The 19885-nt window shown below is 38.3% G+C and overlaps 1 protein-coding gene across 4 annotated transcripts in view; it reads left to right on the top strand.

Moving 5' to 3' along the window:
- LOC135217963 (intraflagellar transport protein 140 homolog) overlaps positions 1-19885 on the top strand; it is a 109541-nt gene that overhangs the window by 46800 nt on the left and 42856 nt on the right. For all 4 annotated transcript variants that reach the window (XM_064254110.1, XM_064254235.1, XM_064254298.1 and 1 more), the window contains 6 exons: positions 2079-2221; positions 4831-4973; positions 5274-5449; positions 6701-6893; positions 16667-16812; positions 19196-19294. In XM_064254110.1, coding sequence (XP_064110180.1) covers positions 2079-2221; positions 4831-4973; positions 5274-5449; positions 6701-6893; positions 16667-16812; positions 19196-19294 — 900 coding nt within the window. The remainder of the gene's footprint in view (positions 1-2078; positions 2222-4830; positions 4974-5273; positions 5450-6700; positions 6894-16666; positions 16813-19195; positions 19295-19885) is intronic.

The raw sequence follows: 19885 nt of genomic DNA, 5'->3' as shown, positions 1-19885 counted from the left end.
AATTGCATCTATGGTTCATGGATCCATCAGAGGGGTTATTTTGGCATCTTAGGGCCTCCAGGATGTGTGCTTCCACATTCCAGTGTTCCTAGTTGTGAGGAATATTCTTTGCTTCATTTGAGTTAATTAGGTACTTCAGTTCAGAGTAATGTATTTCAGACTGGCAACCACTCTGTAAGTCTTCATCTGAGTCATGGCATGGGATGTGCTGCAGGCATTTCTAAAGGGTGTTGGCATTGGTCGTTCGATGCCTAGCTGAACCCAATCCTACTTCCTTTCTTCATTCTTGCTGTCCATCCCCTCTCATCTCCCTCTTTTAACATTGTTGAGTACTGAATGGCTGAAGGGACCTAGGTGCTTGACTTGACAGCCTAAATTTCATAAATGAGCAATGTTTGGCTTTGGAGATAACCAGACAACTGATTACTAATAGCATCAGCAGAACACCTAAAACAACATCTAGACCCTTTAAGATTGCAGGTACTTAGTACTTCACTTAAACTAGAAGTCATACTTGATACCACCAATAACTATGCTTTGGTCATTGACCTAGAAGTAACTTCAGTTCCTCAGACAGAAGACTGGATCATGAGATTGACATCCTTGACCCAACATTTCCAGTTCAACCCAGATCCAGTGGCTAAAGTGCTGTTAATGAGGTTATGGTTGACATAGTAATGTTTTCCAGGCAGTTAACCATTCATGTCCATTGATGATGTTTTGGAGGATCTTCATTGGTGGAAGGTTCTTAGACATCTTTTAGTAGGAGTTAGATGGTCCCAAGGGGATAGTGATGTTCACAGAAATATTAAATCAGGGTTGGGGAGGATACTTACTGGGCCATCAAGCAATAAAAAATTTTATTGTATATAGTTTAACTTTGAGCTAATGACTAGGCCTCCTAGTATTCTCTCACCGCTTAATAGGAATGGTCATAGCTGTGGTAACCATTAAATTGATGATGGTGGCTTATTTGCAAAATTCGGGTTGTACAAAATGCTATGTTGAGATAGTGGTAAGGTTTGTTCCAGGAAGGCACAGTGTGGTAGCAGACATTTGGCTAGGGGTAAGAGGGTGCCAAGGTTTGTTCCAGGAAGGCACAATGTGGTAGCAGACCTCTTGGCTGAGGGTAAGCAGGTCTTGCAGTTAGGATGGTTGCTGCACCTGGAAATCTGCAAGGTTTTTTGGTGTAATTGGGTATGCCATGGGTGGATCTCTTTGCAACAGTCTCGGTTGCCCGGCACAATTGGAGTGAGTGCTGATACAGCAGTCATGGGTTGTTTGAGAAATTGTAAGAGAAGTGGTTGTGTACACAGTGTGGCGAGGCATGGAGAAATTGCCTGTTGAGACAAGATTCTGCTGAGAAATATGTTGAAGTTGAAAGACGATGTAAAAACAGGGTTTGTACCTCAATAAATGTTCAGCTGTGATGAGATAGGTTTGTTCTTGAACAGAATGCCAAATAGAACCTACTGTATATCATTTAAGAGGAGAAGTCACTTTTGCATTTTTAAGAAAACTAGTATTATTTATTTTACTGTACTTCCATTCATATTCTGTTTTTTTCCATCTCCTGTTACACCTTTCAGAATTTTTTACTATCAGTTTCTGTTTCAACTGAATGACCTCATAGGTCCCAGCGCTTGGCCTTTAGTATAAATTCTTATTCTGTTCTGTAGGCGGTACTTTTGCTCTGCTGCTGCAACTTTTACTACTACTGTTTGTGAGACAAAAGACAGAAGTGTTTGTTGGAGGGTGGGCCATTTGCAGACTTGGAATGTAGATATATATATGAAGTTATAAGGAAAATTTAGTTATTTTTCATGAAAAAATATTTACAGTTTAATTATATCTATTATCGTATTTAGATTTAAAATTGCCTTTCATTAGTTTTTTCTCAAATGAAAATTACTGGATTATGGTTAGTTGTTTTTTTTATTAATGCTTCATTACATATTATATGAGTTGTCTTTAATTTCTTATTTTTCAATGAATTTTAAAGGAGAGTTTCCTTTTTGGTAGATAAAATGTCAAATTTGAGTCAACTCAATCTTAGTCACACCTTGTTGTTTTTCCAGTCAGGTTCAATGGTTGGCTGGCGAGTGGATAATGCAGGTCATCTTCAGACTGTATTTACACATGAGCTTAAAGATCCACTTTCACAAATTGTCTTCAGAGTTAACCCCAATAACGATAAAAACCAACCCACTTTAGATATCAGGTAAGGATCATTCATGTCGAACACTTCTTGAATAGTTTTTGCATTAATTCTCTCGCTGTTTTGGTACAATGTTCCTGTTTTTATTAAATTAAGAGGTGTAAAGTTGAAAATCAAAGAAATTATGGACACTGGACTATTAGTAGATATACAGTAGAGACCCGGACCTCGATGTTAATTCGTTCCAGAAGAAGGGACGAGATGCGATTTTGTCAAGATCTGAATGAATTTTTCCCATAAGAAATAACTGAAAATGGATAAATCTGTTCTTGACCACCAGTTATTAAAACATTACCCATAAATAGACATAAATTACAATTTAATAAGTTCAGTGTTAAATAACATACCATTCCACGTACGTACTTTTTCATTATTAAATATATGCTGTAGTAAATTAACTGCCGTACGTATGCCCAATTCGGCCATAATACGATGGTTGACTGAGCGCCATAGGCTAGGCTAGGTAAGTAGTATGTACTGTAAGGGGTGGGCATAATTATTATTGCTAATAATAAAACATTGAAAATCAAATCTAATTCTTACAGGAAATTAATAAAATATTAAAAATAAGCCAAATTTGTCTGTTATTATAAACTTTAGAAAAATTCCCAAAGTTGAGTTGCTAGCTAGTGGCCGTGAGCAGCCGTAAATAGACATAAACAAACCATCATATAGTCTGCTGGAATACTGTATACAAAATAACTTTTGAAATATCTTTCAGTACGTGTTATGCTATTAAATTTTTCTCATAAAATATCCTTGTAAAATAGGGGCACTTTTCATAGGCACTTTGTGCTTTATAATGTGACGTCATTATCATCGAAGTAATACCAATTGGAAGTAGATCCTCATAAATGTATTCCTTTAAAATTGGATAGAATCCCGATATTAAGGATAGCTGGGAGCTATCGATATCTCAAAATCCTTTACGTAATTTGATTATAAAATACTACCATGAAAATATTGCCCCTTAGTAAACAACAAGGCTCAAAGTCCAGCACGACTGGGAACTACAAATTGTGAGCATCGTAACTTTCGTAAGTCAAGCATGTCTGGGAATTATGAATAATGAGCAGACTGCAAAATGTTTTGACAGGCAACAGCACTGTCTGAAACTGGCAGAAAACATACATGTATCACTTTTTTTAATATACTACGTTTATAGATAAAGTAGCTGCAATTCTTAAATCCAGCTTTCTTTCGTAAATTAAGTTCCATTCGGCATCTAAAGACAGTGATCATGTTGGTGAAATGAAATCAGCTGATATTTTAAGAACGTAAACAAAACCAGAATGCAAATGGCAGGTCACTCTGTTCGTATTATAATTCGATATGGTAATAATACATGCAATATGATTAGATACAGTAAAACAAGGGTTTTATTAAAATGATCATTATTCTCAATACACAAATATCATCGACTTTTGCTAATGGATATGTGTCAGTGTAAACAACCTAACCCAGGCAACAGTCTCTCTCTCTCTCTCTCTCTCATTCCCAGTTTTTTAAATTACGGATGAAGTGATTGTAAACCTGTAGTACAGACATAAGCAACCAAAGAGAGAAACAGCCGATTGCCGACATCATTTGCTGTCACTATGAAAAAATAAAAACGAGCAAGCGAAATTGATATTCAAAATTAGCGAAATCACACTTAACACTTGTACAATCAAGTATTGTGCCACTTTTAAACCTAATTTTGTTAATTTACAAGAAAGTATCTAAATTATGTTTATTTACAGGAAAGTATCTAAATTACGTATCTTCTATCAGCCAAGTGTACTAATGGCAATGAAGATATCGATAGCTCAATCAGCTGAGATTTTGGGAATGGAAACAATATCGAATGCAAATGGCATACGATGACAATGCTTATATTCTGTCAAATACGTTTAACTTTTTCAAATTATAATTTTCTCCAGAAAATATTTATGTTTAGGCTTATAGACCTTTTCAGTTTTTAGAATTAGTACATATAGAAATCCTACTCCGGTAACAAAGTGAGAACTCTCTTATCCTAATGTCTAATTATGGTAATTATCCATGGTAATTGCTGTAATTAGTTGTTTTGTTTACAGTATCAAAAGTTGTATCACTAGTGATTTACTTGAATAACCTACAGTATTTACCATTATTAGGTTACTAATGTTTTGTTTACAGTGTCGATAGTTTGTTGATAATTGTGACTGTAGCCAACTATTGATACAACTATCGACACTTCAAGGGTTAGCCTATCATTAAAAATCTCACAGGATTTTAAGATTGTCATAGAATGCCCCTTACATTATAATTTTCAATAATCTTAAGATCAATGTTCTTACCGTTTTCCTCCAAATGAGCATGGGAACAAAACCTATTAGCAGCGACTGACCGAATCACTTTTGTTTACAAAAATCAGATGATTCCTAGGGTTGGTTTCCGTTGAAATCCGATTATTTCAAGTTCTAATACTGTCGAGGTCCAGGTCTCTACACTATTTGATATCAGAAATATTTTTCTGTCAATTGTTGATATTGTTCACCTAATCTAAATAGTATAGGCAGTATTGCTTATTGCAACCTTTATTGTAATATTGAATGAGTTGTTTTAATTGCTTCTCTTGGATATTTCAGTGGTCTTGCTCGTGCTGCTGTTAGTGGAGATGAAAGAGCTTTAGATATATTTAGTTCATGGAGGCCAAGGACAGGGCACAGACGTCTTGGAGAAGCTTCCAGTGGTTCTGACATTTTAACTTTTTTTCTTGGTTCATCATCTGGTAAGTACATATAAGAAAGTAAGAATTAATTCTTAAGAATTTTTCATTCCTTTGGTAAATGCCCATTGTCAATGATATTTGGTGCTTTTCAGCCAGTTGCTAGGTTAAATACAGTACAGTGCAGTAGCAAGAAATAGTTATGGTATTGTTTATAACTACCGAATAGTATATCCATCAACAAATTTGTAAAGAATTGTTGAAATTATAGAAAATCTTAATAACAAATTTCACTGTATAACTTCTAAAGAATCTTTATGTAATTGTGTTTTATCTATATAGTATACTATTTAATTTTGACAGGTATCCTTTATCATGTAAGTGACTCGGGAAACTGTGTCGAGGTGCTTCAAGCAGATGGAGGCATTAAAAAATTGTTGCATCATGATGCTAGAAATTTATTAGTTGTCATAACAGAGGGGATGGTTTTGGGACAGTTCTCTGTAGCCCCAGATGGAGCTGTCACAGAAATCAACAAGGTAAATATGCTTTCAGGTTTTATTTTCCTTAAAATTAGTGATTTGCGTGATTGTCGTATAGTACAGTGAGTCTGGTTAAGCGTGAAAATGAGATTTTTAATTAAAATAATTTGACCATCTTTGTTCCAAAGTTTGTGTTGTTTTGTGTCATTAAAGAGTTGGTCTTATTAGTTTAAAGCAAAGTAACCTTGCTTTTGCCCAACAAGCTGCTGATTTTTAGACTTTTTGCTAATGATGTAGTTCATCATGAAATAAAGTACCATCTCTCTCTCTCTCTCTCTCTCTCTCTCTCTCTCGCTCATCACTCTGCTTCTCTCTCTCCTTCTCTCCTCTCTCGCTATCTCTTCTCTCTCTCTCTCTCTATTGGTGGATACTGTAGGGGTCTGACTTGCTGTATGTCTTGCACAGCTCATATAGAACGCACTAAAAGTCCTTAACAATTTCCCATTGGTTTAGCTACATTTTATTCTGCATGGGACTTACATCAGCTTTCTTTGGTTTCTTCACGCAACCAATTTACTTCAGTTTCATTTTCAGTTTATTTTCAGTTCTCAGTTCTGTTGGAGTTAGGCCATGTGACTCAGTGTTCTATTGAAACTGCAAAATGACATAATGTAGTAATCTCAGTAATAAGGCTTTAGAATTCTTAAGTAGAACCTTTTGTAATTGTTTAGAAATTGGAGTAAACAATGTTTTGTTCATCATTTAGGGCAAATTATGAGATAAAAATGGTTTTGACGTGAATTCGGCAATTAATAATCATTACCACTAATAGAAGTATCCATTCTTCACCTTCCATGTGTCTTAGTGTGTTTATAATCTGTTTTGAATTTAGAAATGTGACAAGCAGTAACTGGAATTCCAAATGTAAATTTTAAGTTCTCATAGTTCTCAGAAAGCTTTGAGCATTAGTATACATATCGCTTTCAGTAATCTTGGTTTAATTACGTACAGTACTTTCCATTAGGAACCCCTTACTGTACCTCTGTTCATATTCTCTTTTTTTCCATCTGTCTTTCCACCCTCTCCTAAAAATTGTTTCATAGAACAACTGCTTTGAGGTTTTCCTCCTGTTACACCTTTCAAACCATTCTACTGTAAATTTTCCTTTCAGGCTGAATGACCTCATAGGTCCCAGCGCTTGGCCTTCGGCCTAAGTTCTGTACGTATTCTGTCCCTTTTCAGTATTTGTATGATAATTTTCTGAAGTAATTATGTTTTTAATCTTCCCTCTTTCTCCCTTTACTTCAGGTAAAGCTTAGTGGCCGTACAAATGACATTCAGATGTCTTGGGCTGGATCTGGGTTACTTGCAGTATCCACTGGAGATAACTCCGTACGCTTGTGGAATTTGGATTCGGGTGACAATTATGTCATATCCTTACATGGACCAAGTTATCGTGATCAAGAATACATCATGTGCTTAACTTACTCGGAAAATAAAAGTAAGTCAGAGAAGGGATATTACAAACAGAAGTTGGGTGTTAAGAAATGAAAGATGACAAAAATGATGTAATCTTTGCTGTTAAATATTTTGTGTGACCTACTTGTAAAAACTAGAACAAATTACATCTCGAGCTTTTACATTCTCTTGATTTTTTTATTTATAAAATTTTCTTTTAAGTTTAGGATTTTTTACCTGCATTAACCCTTTAACGCCGATTGGACGTATTAAACGTCGATATAAATTGTCTGTTGGGTGCCGATTGTGTGCAATTTCATGTAGAATACAACAAAAAACAATTCATGGTTGTAGCTTTTATCAGTTTTGAAATATTTTCATATAAATAACGTTAAGTGCCAAAATTTCAACCTTCGGTCAACTTTGACTCTACCGAAATGGTAAAAAAATGCAATTGTAAGCTAAAACTCTTATACTCTAGTAATATTCAATCATTTACTTTCATTTTGCAACAAATTGGAAGTCTCTAGCACAATATTTCGATTTATGGTGAATTTATGAAAAAACTTTTTCCTTACGTCCGCACGGTAACTCTTCCAAAAAAATCATAAATTTTTTCGTTCGATTGTCGTAATGTTGCATCATTTTAAATTAGCCGTTACATAAAGTTTTATATATGGAAATGTGCACAATTTCATGTAGAATACAACTAAAAACAACCCATGGTTGTAGTAGCTTTTATCAGTTTTGAAATATTTTCATATAAATAACGAAAAGTGCCAAAATATCAACTTTCGGTCAACTTTGACTCGACCGAAATGGTAAAAAAACACAATTGTAAGCTAAAACTCTTACATTCTAGTAATATTCAATTATTTACCTTTATTTTGCAACAAATTGGAAGTCTCTAACACAATATTTCTATTTAAGGTGAATTTATGAAAAAAAAAATTTTTTCCTTACGTCCGCGCGGTAACTCTTCCGGAAAAAATCAGAAATTTTTTCGTCCGATTGTCGTAATGTTTGCACCATTTTAAATTAGCTGTTACATAAAGTTTTATATATGAAAATGTGCACAATTTCATGTAGAATCCAACAATAAATAACCCATGGTTGTAGCTTTTATCAGTTTTGAAATATTTTCATATAAAAACGATGTGCCAAAATTTCAACCTTCGGTCAACTTTGATTCGACCGAAATGGTCGAAAAACACAATTGTAAGCTAAAAATATTACCTTCTAGTAATATTTAATCATTTACCTTTATTTTGCAACAAATTGGAAGTCCCTAGCACAATAAACTTTTTCCTTACATCCGCGCGTCCGAAAAAATCATAAATTTTTTCGTCCGATTGTCGTAATGTTTGCACCATTTTAAATTAGCCGTTACATAAAGTTTCAAACATCTAACTCACCTGGTAGTTACATATATAGCTTACGTCCCTGACGTCACGGCAGAATTTCAAAACTCGCGGCAATCGCCGATTGGGTAGTCAGGTGCACCACCTGTGCACCCTCTACCCAGTTACGTAGAACCGTTCCAACTATTCCTCAGATCTTCCCTGCTGCCGCATCGGTGACATCGTTGGAACTTCACTCGCTTAGCCCGTGTTTTTTGCAGTTATTTGGTGAAGTACACTTTGGCTTTGGCTTTCGCTTGATTTGGATTCTTGATTTGGACTTTTCTTGACTTTTGTTTGGATATTGTTGGTTTGACCCTTGCTTGTTTTGATCTCTCGTTTGAAAATTCCCAACATGACTGACTCTACATCGAGTGTGAGAATGTGTGTGAGAGGTTGTAAGACTCGGCTTGCTAAAGCCTCGATAGACCCTCATTCTATTTGTAGTAAATGTAGAGGTAAAATTTGTGAGTTGGGTGATAGGTGTAATGAATGTGTGGACTTGCCTGAGACTGAATGGATTGAGTATTACCGCTATGTGCGGAAATTAGAGAAGGATAGGATAAGGAGAGCGAAGAGTACGTACTATGTCTCGCTCCTCCAAAGATAGTCAAGGAATAGACAGTTCTCTATCCCTCAATGAACCTATTGATCCTCCTTCTGTAGTAGCAGTACCAGATCCAGCTACGGAAACAGGTAAGAGTCCAACATTAAAGGACATGATGACGGCCATTCAAGCCCTTGGTCAACGGGTAGAATCCCTTGCAGAAGATAGGGATAGATTGTGGTCTAATGTGAGAGATCTTAAAGTGGCTAGTGATACGAAAAGTGCAAGTGCAGTGGAGGGTGCGGCCGCTCGGATCTGTCGTGCTCCTAGTCCTAGACCTCTTCCAAGCTCACCAACCCCTGTGAGAAGGAAAGTCGACAGACGAAGGGAGGCGAGAGGTTTTAGCTCCCGAGCGGTCGTCCCATTGAGCGTACCTGTAGACGATCCCCAGGACGCTCACCCTCGCCATTGGAAAGGCGAGGTTAAAGTGTTAAAGTGTCGTCTTTGGTAGAAGGAAAGGAAGTATCGGACGATTGAATGCCTTCGGTGCATGCTCCAGCTCCTCCTGCGGATTGGCATTCGTCTTCAGGACGTTTGTCTCAAGCCGAACAGGATGAAGAGAGAGATATTGATGTTGCAGCTTCCCCAGTCTGTCCCCAGCAGCAAGAAGCTCCGCAGTTTTCCTTACTGCAAGATTTGCAGCAGAAGCTCTCCTCATTAATGCAGTCTTATCAGCCTGCTACAAGCAAAGACAGCAAACGTCAAAAGCTTGGACGAAAAGCTGGACGCCAGGACGTAGAGCGTCAAGCAACACCTAGACGACAGACGTCAACATTCTGGACACCAGGACGCTGAGCGTCAAGAGCCTGGACGCCAGGATGCCATGTGTCGAGATTCTGGACGCCAGGACGCCAAGCGTCAAGATTCTGGACGCCAGGACGCCAGGTGTCAAGATTCTGGACGCTGAGCGTCAAGAGGCTGGACGCCAGGACACCAGGCGTCAAGAGGCTGGACGCCAAGACGCCAGGCGTCAAGAAACTGAAAGCCAGGACGCCGATCGTCAAGATTCTCGACGACAGAGCACCAAGAGTCAAGAAGCAGGACGCCAGGCGTCAAGAGGCTGGACGCCAAGATGCCGAACGTCAAGTATTTGAACAGCAGGACGCCAAATGTCAAGAAGTTCGACACCAGGAAGCCGAGCGTCAGGATTCTTGACGCCAGGACACCAGGCGTCAAGAACATTCTTTGGAAGCACCGACGAAGGCATGACATCGCTCGTCGGTTATGGGTCGATCGGAAGAAGGGAATGATGACTTCACCCCTTCTCCTTTTGGTCCGATGGAAGACTTTTCCGACAAAGAGAATCAAAGAGATCTACAGCCTTCGTCAGACTTGAAAAGACTTATGAAAGTTTTCACAGAACTTTTTCCGGAAAACTTTGTTCCAGCTGCCCCTCGTTCCCCACCTTCAGAGTTCACTCTAGGGAAAGCAACTAAGAAGTCCGACTTCACAAAGATGGTGTTATCACGCTCTTCGAAGAGAGCGTTGAAAATTATGAAGGAATGGATGGACACGAAGAGAGACCAAGGAAAGACAGCTTTCTCATTTCCTCCGGCCAGATTAGCGTCCAGATCTAGCATCTGGTATGATACTGGAGAAGCTCTCGGTCTGGGAGTTCCCGCTTCTTCCCATGGGGACTTCTCAAGTCTTGTGGACGCCTCTCGTCAGACGGCCATGGGTAAGACGAAGGTTTTTTGGTCTTCCTCTGAAATGGACCACCTCCTCAAAGGGATCTTTAGAGCCTTCGAGGTGTTTAATTTCTTAGACTGGACTCTGGGATCTTTGGGGAAGAAATTAGAAACTTTCAAGTCTGCTGATATGGAAGAACTTGTTCACCTGATGTCTTGCATTGACAAAACTCTTCGAGACGGGTCGAACGAGCTAGCGGCTCTTTTCTTGGCGGGAATCCTGAAGAAAAGGGCCCAAATGTGTTCTTTCCTTTCGAATGGGGTCACACCCATTCAGAAAGCGGAACTGCTGTTTGCTCCCCTTTCCACTCATCCTTTCCCTCAAGAATTAGTGAAGGAAGTCTCCTCTGCCTTAACCCAAAAGGCTACGCAAGATCTTATGACAAAGGCAGCAAGGAAAGTCTTACCATCAAGTTTTGGAGCTCAGAAACTCAAGGAAGCTACACCTCTGTCTCGAGTTTCTCGGCCCTTTTGAGGTAGATCCCTCAGTAGAGGGAACACAAGACCGGTGGCAAGAAATTCCAAGAAAAGAGGCTTCAGACAAGGGCGAAACAAAGTCTGACAGCAATCCTCTTCAGACAGCAGTAGGAGCCAGACTTTCCAACTTCTGGCAAGCATGGGAGGAAAGAGGAGCAGATCTTTGGTCAATTCAGCTTCTCGAGGAGGGATACAAGATCCCTTTCTTGAAAAAACCCCCCTTAGCAGAAAAACCAATTGATCTGTCAGCCAGATACAGAGAGGAAACCAAGGCCCAAGCAATACAGCAAGAAGTTTCTATGTTGCTTCAGAAGGGAGCAATAGAAAGAGTTCGGAATCTGGAGTCTCCAGGGTTTTACAACCGCTTATTCCTGGTTCCCAAGAGTTCTGGGGGATGGAGACCAATACTGGACGTGAGTGCCCTGAACGTTTTCATGAAGAAAACGAAGTTCACGATGGAGACAACGAGATCAGTTCTAGCCGCAGTCAGACAAGACGACTGGATGGTTTCGTTGGATCTTCAGGATGCATACTTTCACGTCCCTATCCACCCGAACTCCAAGAAGTACCTAAGGTTCGTTTACAAGGCAGAAACGTACCAATTTCGAGCTCTTTGCTTCGGCCTATATACCGCTCCTCAAATATTCACGAGGCTGATAAGCAACGTAGCAGGAATGCTACACAAGAAACGTATCAGGGCCTCGCTGTGTCTGGACGACTGGCTCCTCAGAGCCCACTCCTACACCTGCTGTCTGGAGAATCTTCAGAAGACTATTCGGTTATCAGAAGACCTAGGCCTTCTGATAAACCGTCAAAAATCTCAACTGATCCCATCCCAAGAAATCTTGTACCTGGGTATGAGGATTCAGAGTCGGGTTTTTCGGGCTTTTCCGTCCGCATTGAGAACGAAACAAGCCTTGGAAAAGCTGCAAAACTTCCTAAGGAAACAGACGTGCTCCGCAAGGGAATGGATGAGTCTGCTGGTTACCCTTTCCTCGCTAGAGCAGTTTGTCTCCTTAGGAAGACTGAACCTTTGCCCACTTCAGTTCCACCTCAATCAACATTGGGACAAGAGGAAGACACTAGAGACAAAGTGTATTCGAAACTCCCGTTTCGGACTCCATGAAACACTGTCTACAGTGGTGGAACGACCCCATCAAGCTCCAGGAAGGCCTTTCCCTAAAGCAGAGGAACCCAGACCTTATGTTGTTTTCCGACGCCTCGGACTCGGGATGGGGTGCAACACTGGGAAAGTTGGAGGTCTCGGGCTCCTGGAACAGAGAACAGGAGAGGTTCCATATCAATCAAAAAGAACTGACTGCAGTTTTCTGGCTCTCAAGGAGTTCAAAAGCGCAGTACAGAACAAAGTTGTGCAGGTCAACTCCGACAACACGACGGCGTTGGCCTACATCAACAAACAAGGTGGAACCCACTCCGAGTCCCTCTACAAGACGTCAAGAGAGCTTCTTCTCTGGACGAAAGAGAAAAGCGTGACGCTAGTAACACACTTCATTCAGGGGGAAAAGAATGTAAGGGCAGACATCCTGAGCAGGAAATGTCAAGTCTTGGCGACAGAATGGACTCTCCATCAGGAAGTCTGCAAGAACCTGTGGTGAACCTGGGGTCGCCCATGCATAGACCTCTTCGCCATAGCACAAACGAAGAGGATGGAGACTTATTGTTCTCCAGTCCCAGATCCCGAGGCAACCCACATAGATGCGTTCCTCATGAATTGGGCCCATCTAGACGTGTACGCTTTCCCTCCATTCAAAGTAGTACACAAAGTGTTGCAAAAGTTCGTGTCTCACGAAGGCACCAGGATGACTCTAGTGGTATACCGTTCTGGCCGACAAGAGAATGGTTCACAGAGGTACTGGAATGGGTGGTGGACACCCCCAGAAGCCTCCCGTTAAAAGTAGATCTACTCAAACAGCCCCACTTGGAAAGGTATCACCAAAACCTCCAAGCTCTTCAACTAACTGCCTTCAGACTATCGAAAAACTCACAAGAGCTAGAGGATTTTCGAAGGAGGCAGCTAGAGCCATCGCAAGAACAAGGAGGTCTTCCACCATTAAGGTATACCAGTCCAAGTGGGAGACATTTAGAGGATGGTGCAGGGACAACTCCGTTTCCTCTTCCAGTACCTCTGTGACTCAGATAGCAGATTTTCCGCTATACCTTAAGAAGAGGCGTAACTTTTCGGCTTCTACCATTAAGGGTTACAGAAGTATGTTAGCAGCTGTCTTCAGGCATAGGAACCTGAACCTGTCTGATAATAAGGATCTACAAGACCTTCTCAGATCCTTCGAGACAACTAAGGAGAAACTACAATCCTCGCCAGCTTGGAATTTGGATGTAGTTCTGAAGTTTCTCTTGAGTGATAGGTTCGAGCCTTTACAGGAAACATCATTTAAGGACCTCACCATGAAAACTCTCTTCTTGATTAGTCTAGCGACAGCGAAAAGAGTCAGTGAAATCCATGCCTTCAGCAAAGCTGTAGGTTTTAGACAGGGCAAGGCTATCTGCTCTCTACAGCTAGGATTTCTAGCGAAGAACGAACGCCCTTCTAAGCCCTGGCCCAAATCGTTCAAGATTCCAAACCTGTCGGATCTCACAGGTGAGGAAGCAGAGAGAGTTCTTTGTCCGGTAAGGGCCCTGAGGCATTACCTGGAAAGAACGAAGCAATTACGTGGCAATTCAGAGGGGCTTTTGTGTTCTGTCAAAAAGCCCTCTCTGCAAATGTCAAAGAATGCGTTATCCTTTTTTATAAGGCAATTAATTAGGGAAGCGCATTCAGCATGTAATGATGCGGATCTCAAGCTACTAAAAGTTAAGACTCATGAGGTTAGGGCCGTAGCAACCTCTGTAGCTTTTAAACAAAATAGATCCCTTCAGAATATCCTGGATGCAACCTTCTGGAGAAGCAAGTCAGTGTTTGCGTCGCACTACCTTACACAAGTGCAGACTCTGTATGAAGACTGCTACACGCTGGGTCCGTTAGTAGCAGCTCATTCAGTAGTGGGAGAAGGGACTACCCCTTGAAATCCCATAAACCAATACTCTTTTTCTTACCTTGGAACTATTGAAATTTTATGGTTGTTTGTGGAGACTGGAATCATTGATCCTTAGTCAGGTGGTCAACTTGTTCCTTGGTAGCGCCCGGAACAAGGGTATAGGGAGTCTAGTCACATAGAGGTTTGACCGGTTGACAGTTTCCAAGAGGTCTTCAGCCCCCTGGGTGGATCGCTGGATCTCATAAGGAAAGCAGACATAATGAGGCAGGATATCATTGAAGTCGGCTTCCTTAACAGGTACGAACCTGTAAGTTGGTTTTTAATTAACACTTATGTCAATTCCAACGATGATAGCTGTCTCTGACCCTCCACCAAAGGTGTCAATCAGCTATATATATAACTACCAGGTGAGTTAGATGTTTGAAAATGTTATTTTCATGATAAAATAAATTTTTGAACATACTCATCTGGTAGTTATATATAATTTAATTCCCACCCTCCTCCCCTCTAGAGACTATGAGCATGGAAGATCTGAGGAATAGTTGGAACGGTTCTACTTACCTGGGTAGAGGGCGCACAGGTGGTGCACCTGACTACCCAATCGGCGATTGCCACGAGTTTTGAAATTCTGCCGTGACGTCAGGGACGTAAGCTATTTATATAACTACCAGGTGAGTATGTTCAAAAATTTATTTTATCATGAAAATAACATTTTTATATATGAAAATGTGTGCAATTTCATGTAGAATACAACAAAAACAACCTATGGTTGTAGCTTTTATCAGATTTGAAATATTTTCGTATAAATAACGATAAATAGAAAAAATTCGTCCTTCGGTCGACTTTAACTTGACCGAAATGGTTGAAAACTGCAATTGTAAGCTACAACACTTACAGTCTAGTAATATTTAATCAATTACCTTCATTTTGCAACAAACAGAAAGTCTCTAGCACAATATTTCGATTTTTGGTGAATTTTTGAAAACTGCTTTTTTTTACGTCCGCGCGTTACGAATTCATGCATCATTTTGTGATAATATTTTCTCTGTGTTGCCTTGATCGTTTTACAATGTGTTATATACCAAAATGATCACAATTTAGTGTACAACACAACGAAAAAAAATTAACTCGTTAGCTTTAACCGTTTTGCGCACAGTGCGATTGTATACAATTATGTATGAAATTTTTTTTCTGCACTGTCATATATCCCAATATTTATATATGGTAATGATATTTTTTTTCATTTCTGATGGTTGCATACTAAACTTCATGCAATGACAAAAAAAAGAGCCAAAAATGAACTGTTAATCTTGAAAACTAAGCGTGCTGTGATTTTTTGCAAAAAATAATTTTTTCCGCTTCGGCGCTCACTCGCGAACGCCGCCGGCATATGGGAGACGATTTTTAAAATACCGCTTAGGCGTTTGAGGGTTAAAAGAATTTACAGTGAAAAGAAGCAACAAAAAGTCATGGTTGATTAATCATGTTCAAATGTAAGCATATAAAGTAGCATAATCTATTACCCATTATTTGAATTACTGTTCCATATAAACTTATCCAATATTTTGTGATGTAAGGTTTCTGAGATTTTAGTAGCTGTAATATTAGTAAATGGAGTGGACAGTAATACCTGTAGTAGTGAAATGTACAGAGTTTTATATTTCAATCTTAAACCCGAATATTTAAGTAAATTCTCGGTATTGTACAATGTCCCCTTCAGAGACCATTAATTCATACTTGTTATTAACAAACTTGGTTGGTGGTGGTTTACCACATTACATTTGAATGGCTTTAAGATTGTGCCTTTATATGATATTGCCATGTTGTATGACCAGTATTTCTGAAATAAGCATCATTACAGAACTGTGACCACAATATTGAGATTGAGCCTTTATAGGATATTACCATGTTGCATGACCAGTATTTCTGAAATAAGCATCATTACAGAACTGTGACCACAATATTGTAGACAAATGTTGTATACATATAGCAATGACTGAAAAATTTGTCAGGCTAACTGGAACTTGTCATCTTGAAATTTTCATGCGCTTTTTTAAAAATACTGCATTAAGTTACAACTATTGAGTCATAAAATTATACCAAAATCAGTATCATAATATGAAAACTAACTTTACAGTACAAACTGACTAAAGAGAAATACCTCAAAGCACATATGTGTCTGTGAGTGGTAGGTCCAGTGGTGTTACATCAAAACAACTAATGTATAAGGACATGCCTAACATTTTCTATAATAGTAGTTATTAACATTTTATATAAATAATTTTAATTTTACAGAATTTTTTCTACTGTATATTAACAGGATAAACTTGTTTATATTGATTAACTTTTAAGCTACATACTAGTATTTTATTACAGTACAATAATTGCTGTATATAGTTACAGTATTGAGTTACTGCTGTGATGTGTACAGCAGTTACTCTGGTTTGGATGATCTCGTCTTCCTGGTTAAGTAAAATTGTTTCCTTATTCAGGAACTTTTAGTGCATAGAAAAGAATTTTTGTGTTTAATTTCAGATTTTGTCTTGTAGTGAGTATTTTTTTCTAATTGTGTTGAAGCTGATGCAAGTAGCACACAAAAAGTTATTGCTAACGTCTTGTTTACTCAACAGGAATTCTGTGTGCAGGTACGACTCTGGGCAGCATAGCTATGTGGAAGTATGAAGAGCATAAGTTGGGTGAAGATGAATATACAAAAGATCCTGAGAAGGACTGGGTACTGCAAAATCCTGCTGTTATTTCAGGTGCTGTTAAACAGGTATGTATGATATTGCTGCCTATTTCTATTGGGTGTCCATTACATTACATTTCTCCTTTTGCAAAGTATATGTATGTGACCTTGGTGGGCAAGAATTTTGGGTTGTCATATAGCTTTAGACAGTAAGCTATGGGAATGGTGAATATGGCTTTTACTCATATGTGATTTTTACTCAAGTTTTATTTTCAGTTGCTGATCTTGAAGATTATTGTAGCAAACTAATTTATGTAAGACATTTAATTTTTTCAGTACAGTATTGCATTTTATTTTTTTATATGAAATTTGATTTTGCACACAGGATTTGTAGGAAGTTAAAAGAAATTTGAAAAGTGTTAATATTACAGAATTAAATTAAACTTAATGATCATTAACATTAGTAACATTAGCTCTCATGCATTTCTGAAAAAATAGTTAGTTAATCTTTAATTTCATTATGGTATTACAGTACTATTTTTATAAGTTAGGCAGCAGCTGTAATTTGAAAAGCAAAATTCTCCAAAGCCACGGGCCCCAGTATGGAAAAGTAAAATAAATAACAAAGAACAAATAAGATAACAAATTATGAAGGGAGATTCTTCAGCCTGGTGTGTTCAAAAACTCATTTGCATCAAGTTTGAGTTTCTGAAGATTAAGTGATTCATCTGTAAAATTAGGAAGTTACTCTACAATTTTGTCGCAGCTGTACTATGAGTTCGAGAACATTTTATGGTACTGAGCCTCACATAAGAGAAGGCAAGACTGTTTGAATTAAATAGAGTACATACTTGGTACTATGCTGTGGGTGGTATAGTCTGAGAAGATGTGAATGCAAACAATGGTCAAAATTAAGAAAAGTTTTGTATAGCATGGACCAGTTGAACAATGGAGCTAGGGGTAATTATTTTTACCAAGATGATAGATAAGAAATATGATAAAGCTCCAAGTATTTATGTAACAAAGATTCGAGTGAGTTAGATACCAATGGGAACAATATTCAAGACAGGGCAAAATAAAGATACAAGAATTTGTGTAACAAAGATTCAAGGGAGTTAGAGACCAATGGGAACAGTATTCCAGACGTGGGCAAAGTAATAGAATAATTATTTTCATAGGATAAGCTGGTCTTCCAAAATCTTAAAGATTCAGTAATTTTATTTTTTTGCACTGGACAAAAGATAGAGTAGCTGTTTCTCAAAAGTGAATATGTGATCAGAGTATAAAATATCTTGGAAAAGGGAGGGGATGATCCAGTGTCTTAGATGTACAAAGTCATATTTTTAAGTGTTGTTATGTTTTTAACTCAGTCCCTTATAAGTTGCTGAAAGCCCTAATTTCGGTTAAATACCTGATTCAGCAACCAAAGGCCTGTACTCAGGAGATGGAATTGATTCACATACATTAGCCTTACCTGCCGTACATAAGTTGTAAACTTGTTGCCCTGAAGGACACCAGAGACTACATTCACATACGTATGTAGTCACTGTATGTTATAAACAAGTATGTGTACTGTACTTTTTGCAGTCTGTAAATTAAAAAATCCACGAACTCCAGTATGTCTAGGCTCTTTTGAAGTTCCACTGCAATGTGAGGAACAGATGATACTTCCAGCATAAGCATTGAGACGTAAATAATGGGAGCAATAGAAACTGGGTCATAATCACAGGGATAGAGCTACCAAAACATAATGGAGTAAATGTTAAAAATTCACCAATAAGAGGAAAAGGAACCTCTTCTAGTATTACTGTAAATATATTACTTATGGCACGTTTAAATTTTTTGCATAATTAACTTATTATAAGGGGAAATAAAGTTCTGTAGTAGTGAGTTTTAAACCATTTTACAAAAAGCTCAACCTTTCATATTTCATATATAACAGGTGAGATGTATACTATAGTTTATGTTGGTTTTAATAATCCAAGTTAAATATATAAGTTAAGTATATCTTAGTTTAATCAGACCACTAAGCTGATTGACAGCTTTCATAGGGCTAGCCCGAAGGATTCAATTTTTTTATGTGGCTAGGAACCAATTGGTTACTTAGTAATGGAGCCTACAGCTTATTGTGGGATCTGAACCACATTATATTGAGAAATTAATTTCTAATCACCAGAAACAAATTCCTCTGACTCCACGTTGGCCGAGCTGGGAATTGAACTCTGTACTACCGAATTGGTAGGAATTGAAGTACTATCTGTACAGTACTGTATATACCTCAATGGCCGCGAGTTCGATTCTTGGGTATTCCATTGAGTTGTTTATTCCCGGTGATAGAAGTTCACTCTCGACGTGGTTCAGAAGTCACATAAAGCCGTTGGTCCAGTTGCTGAATAACCACTGGTTCCATGCAATGTAAAAACACCATAAAAAAAAAATACTGTATATAATTTTCCACTTTCTTTCACAGGTTGCTTGGGGTTCAGCACAAAACCTGCTGGGTGTCAATACAGTTCGGGATGTGTACATATTAAATGAGCAGCATATGGTTGCAAGTTATAGAGATCAGGTTGGTGTTATAGTGTCTCACTCTATTACAGTTGCATGCAAGAGAAATATCTAATGTATGAAGGATTACTTTAATTTTATCCAATATAAACAAATTTGTTCTTAATTGTTTTTGACTGAAAATAGATTCTGCAATTGGCTGTTTTCTATTGAATACTCTTGTTTGATAAATATTTTAAATATTAAGTTAATAGTGAGCCTTTTCTCTCAGAAATGGAATGTAATTGTTGCGTGACTGACTCATTAAGGAAATATGCAGGGCTGTAAAGTTACCAGTACTAAATAAAATGTCCTGTGTAATGTGTTGCTGTTTTTCAAAATGTAGATGCATTAGCATCGTTGTAATCATGAAGAATTATGAGTAAAAATGTCTTAGATGAAAATTTTAGGGATTTAAACACTTAAACACTATTTCATGACTTATCTAGCATTACTATTGTATAATCAGCTATCAGCTGTTGAACATAACTGAATGTTAGTTAGTAAGATTATCATTTGCACAAGTTTTACCATAATTTTTGCCTGAGAATTGATTCACTGAAAAGATTATTACTCGGCTTTGTGTAAAAACAATGGTAGATATTTTTCAGAT

This window comes from Macrobrachium nipponense, chromosome 11 (assembly GCF_015104395.2).
Source record: "Macrobrachium nipponense isolate FS-2020 chromosome 11, ASM1510439v2, whole genome shotgun sequence".
Lineage (NCBI taxonomy): Eukaryota > Metazoa > Arthropoda > Malacostraca > Decapoda > Palaemonidae > Macrobrachium > Macrobrachium nipponense.
This window is presented reverse-complemented; position numbering and strand designations above follow the sequence as displayed.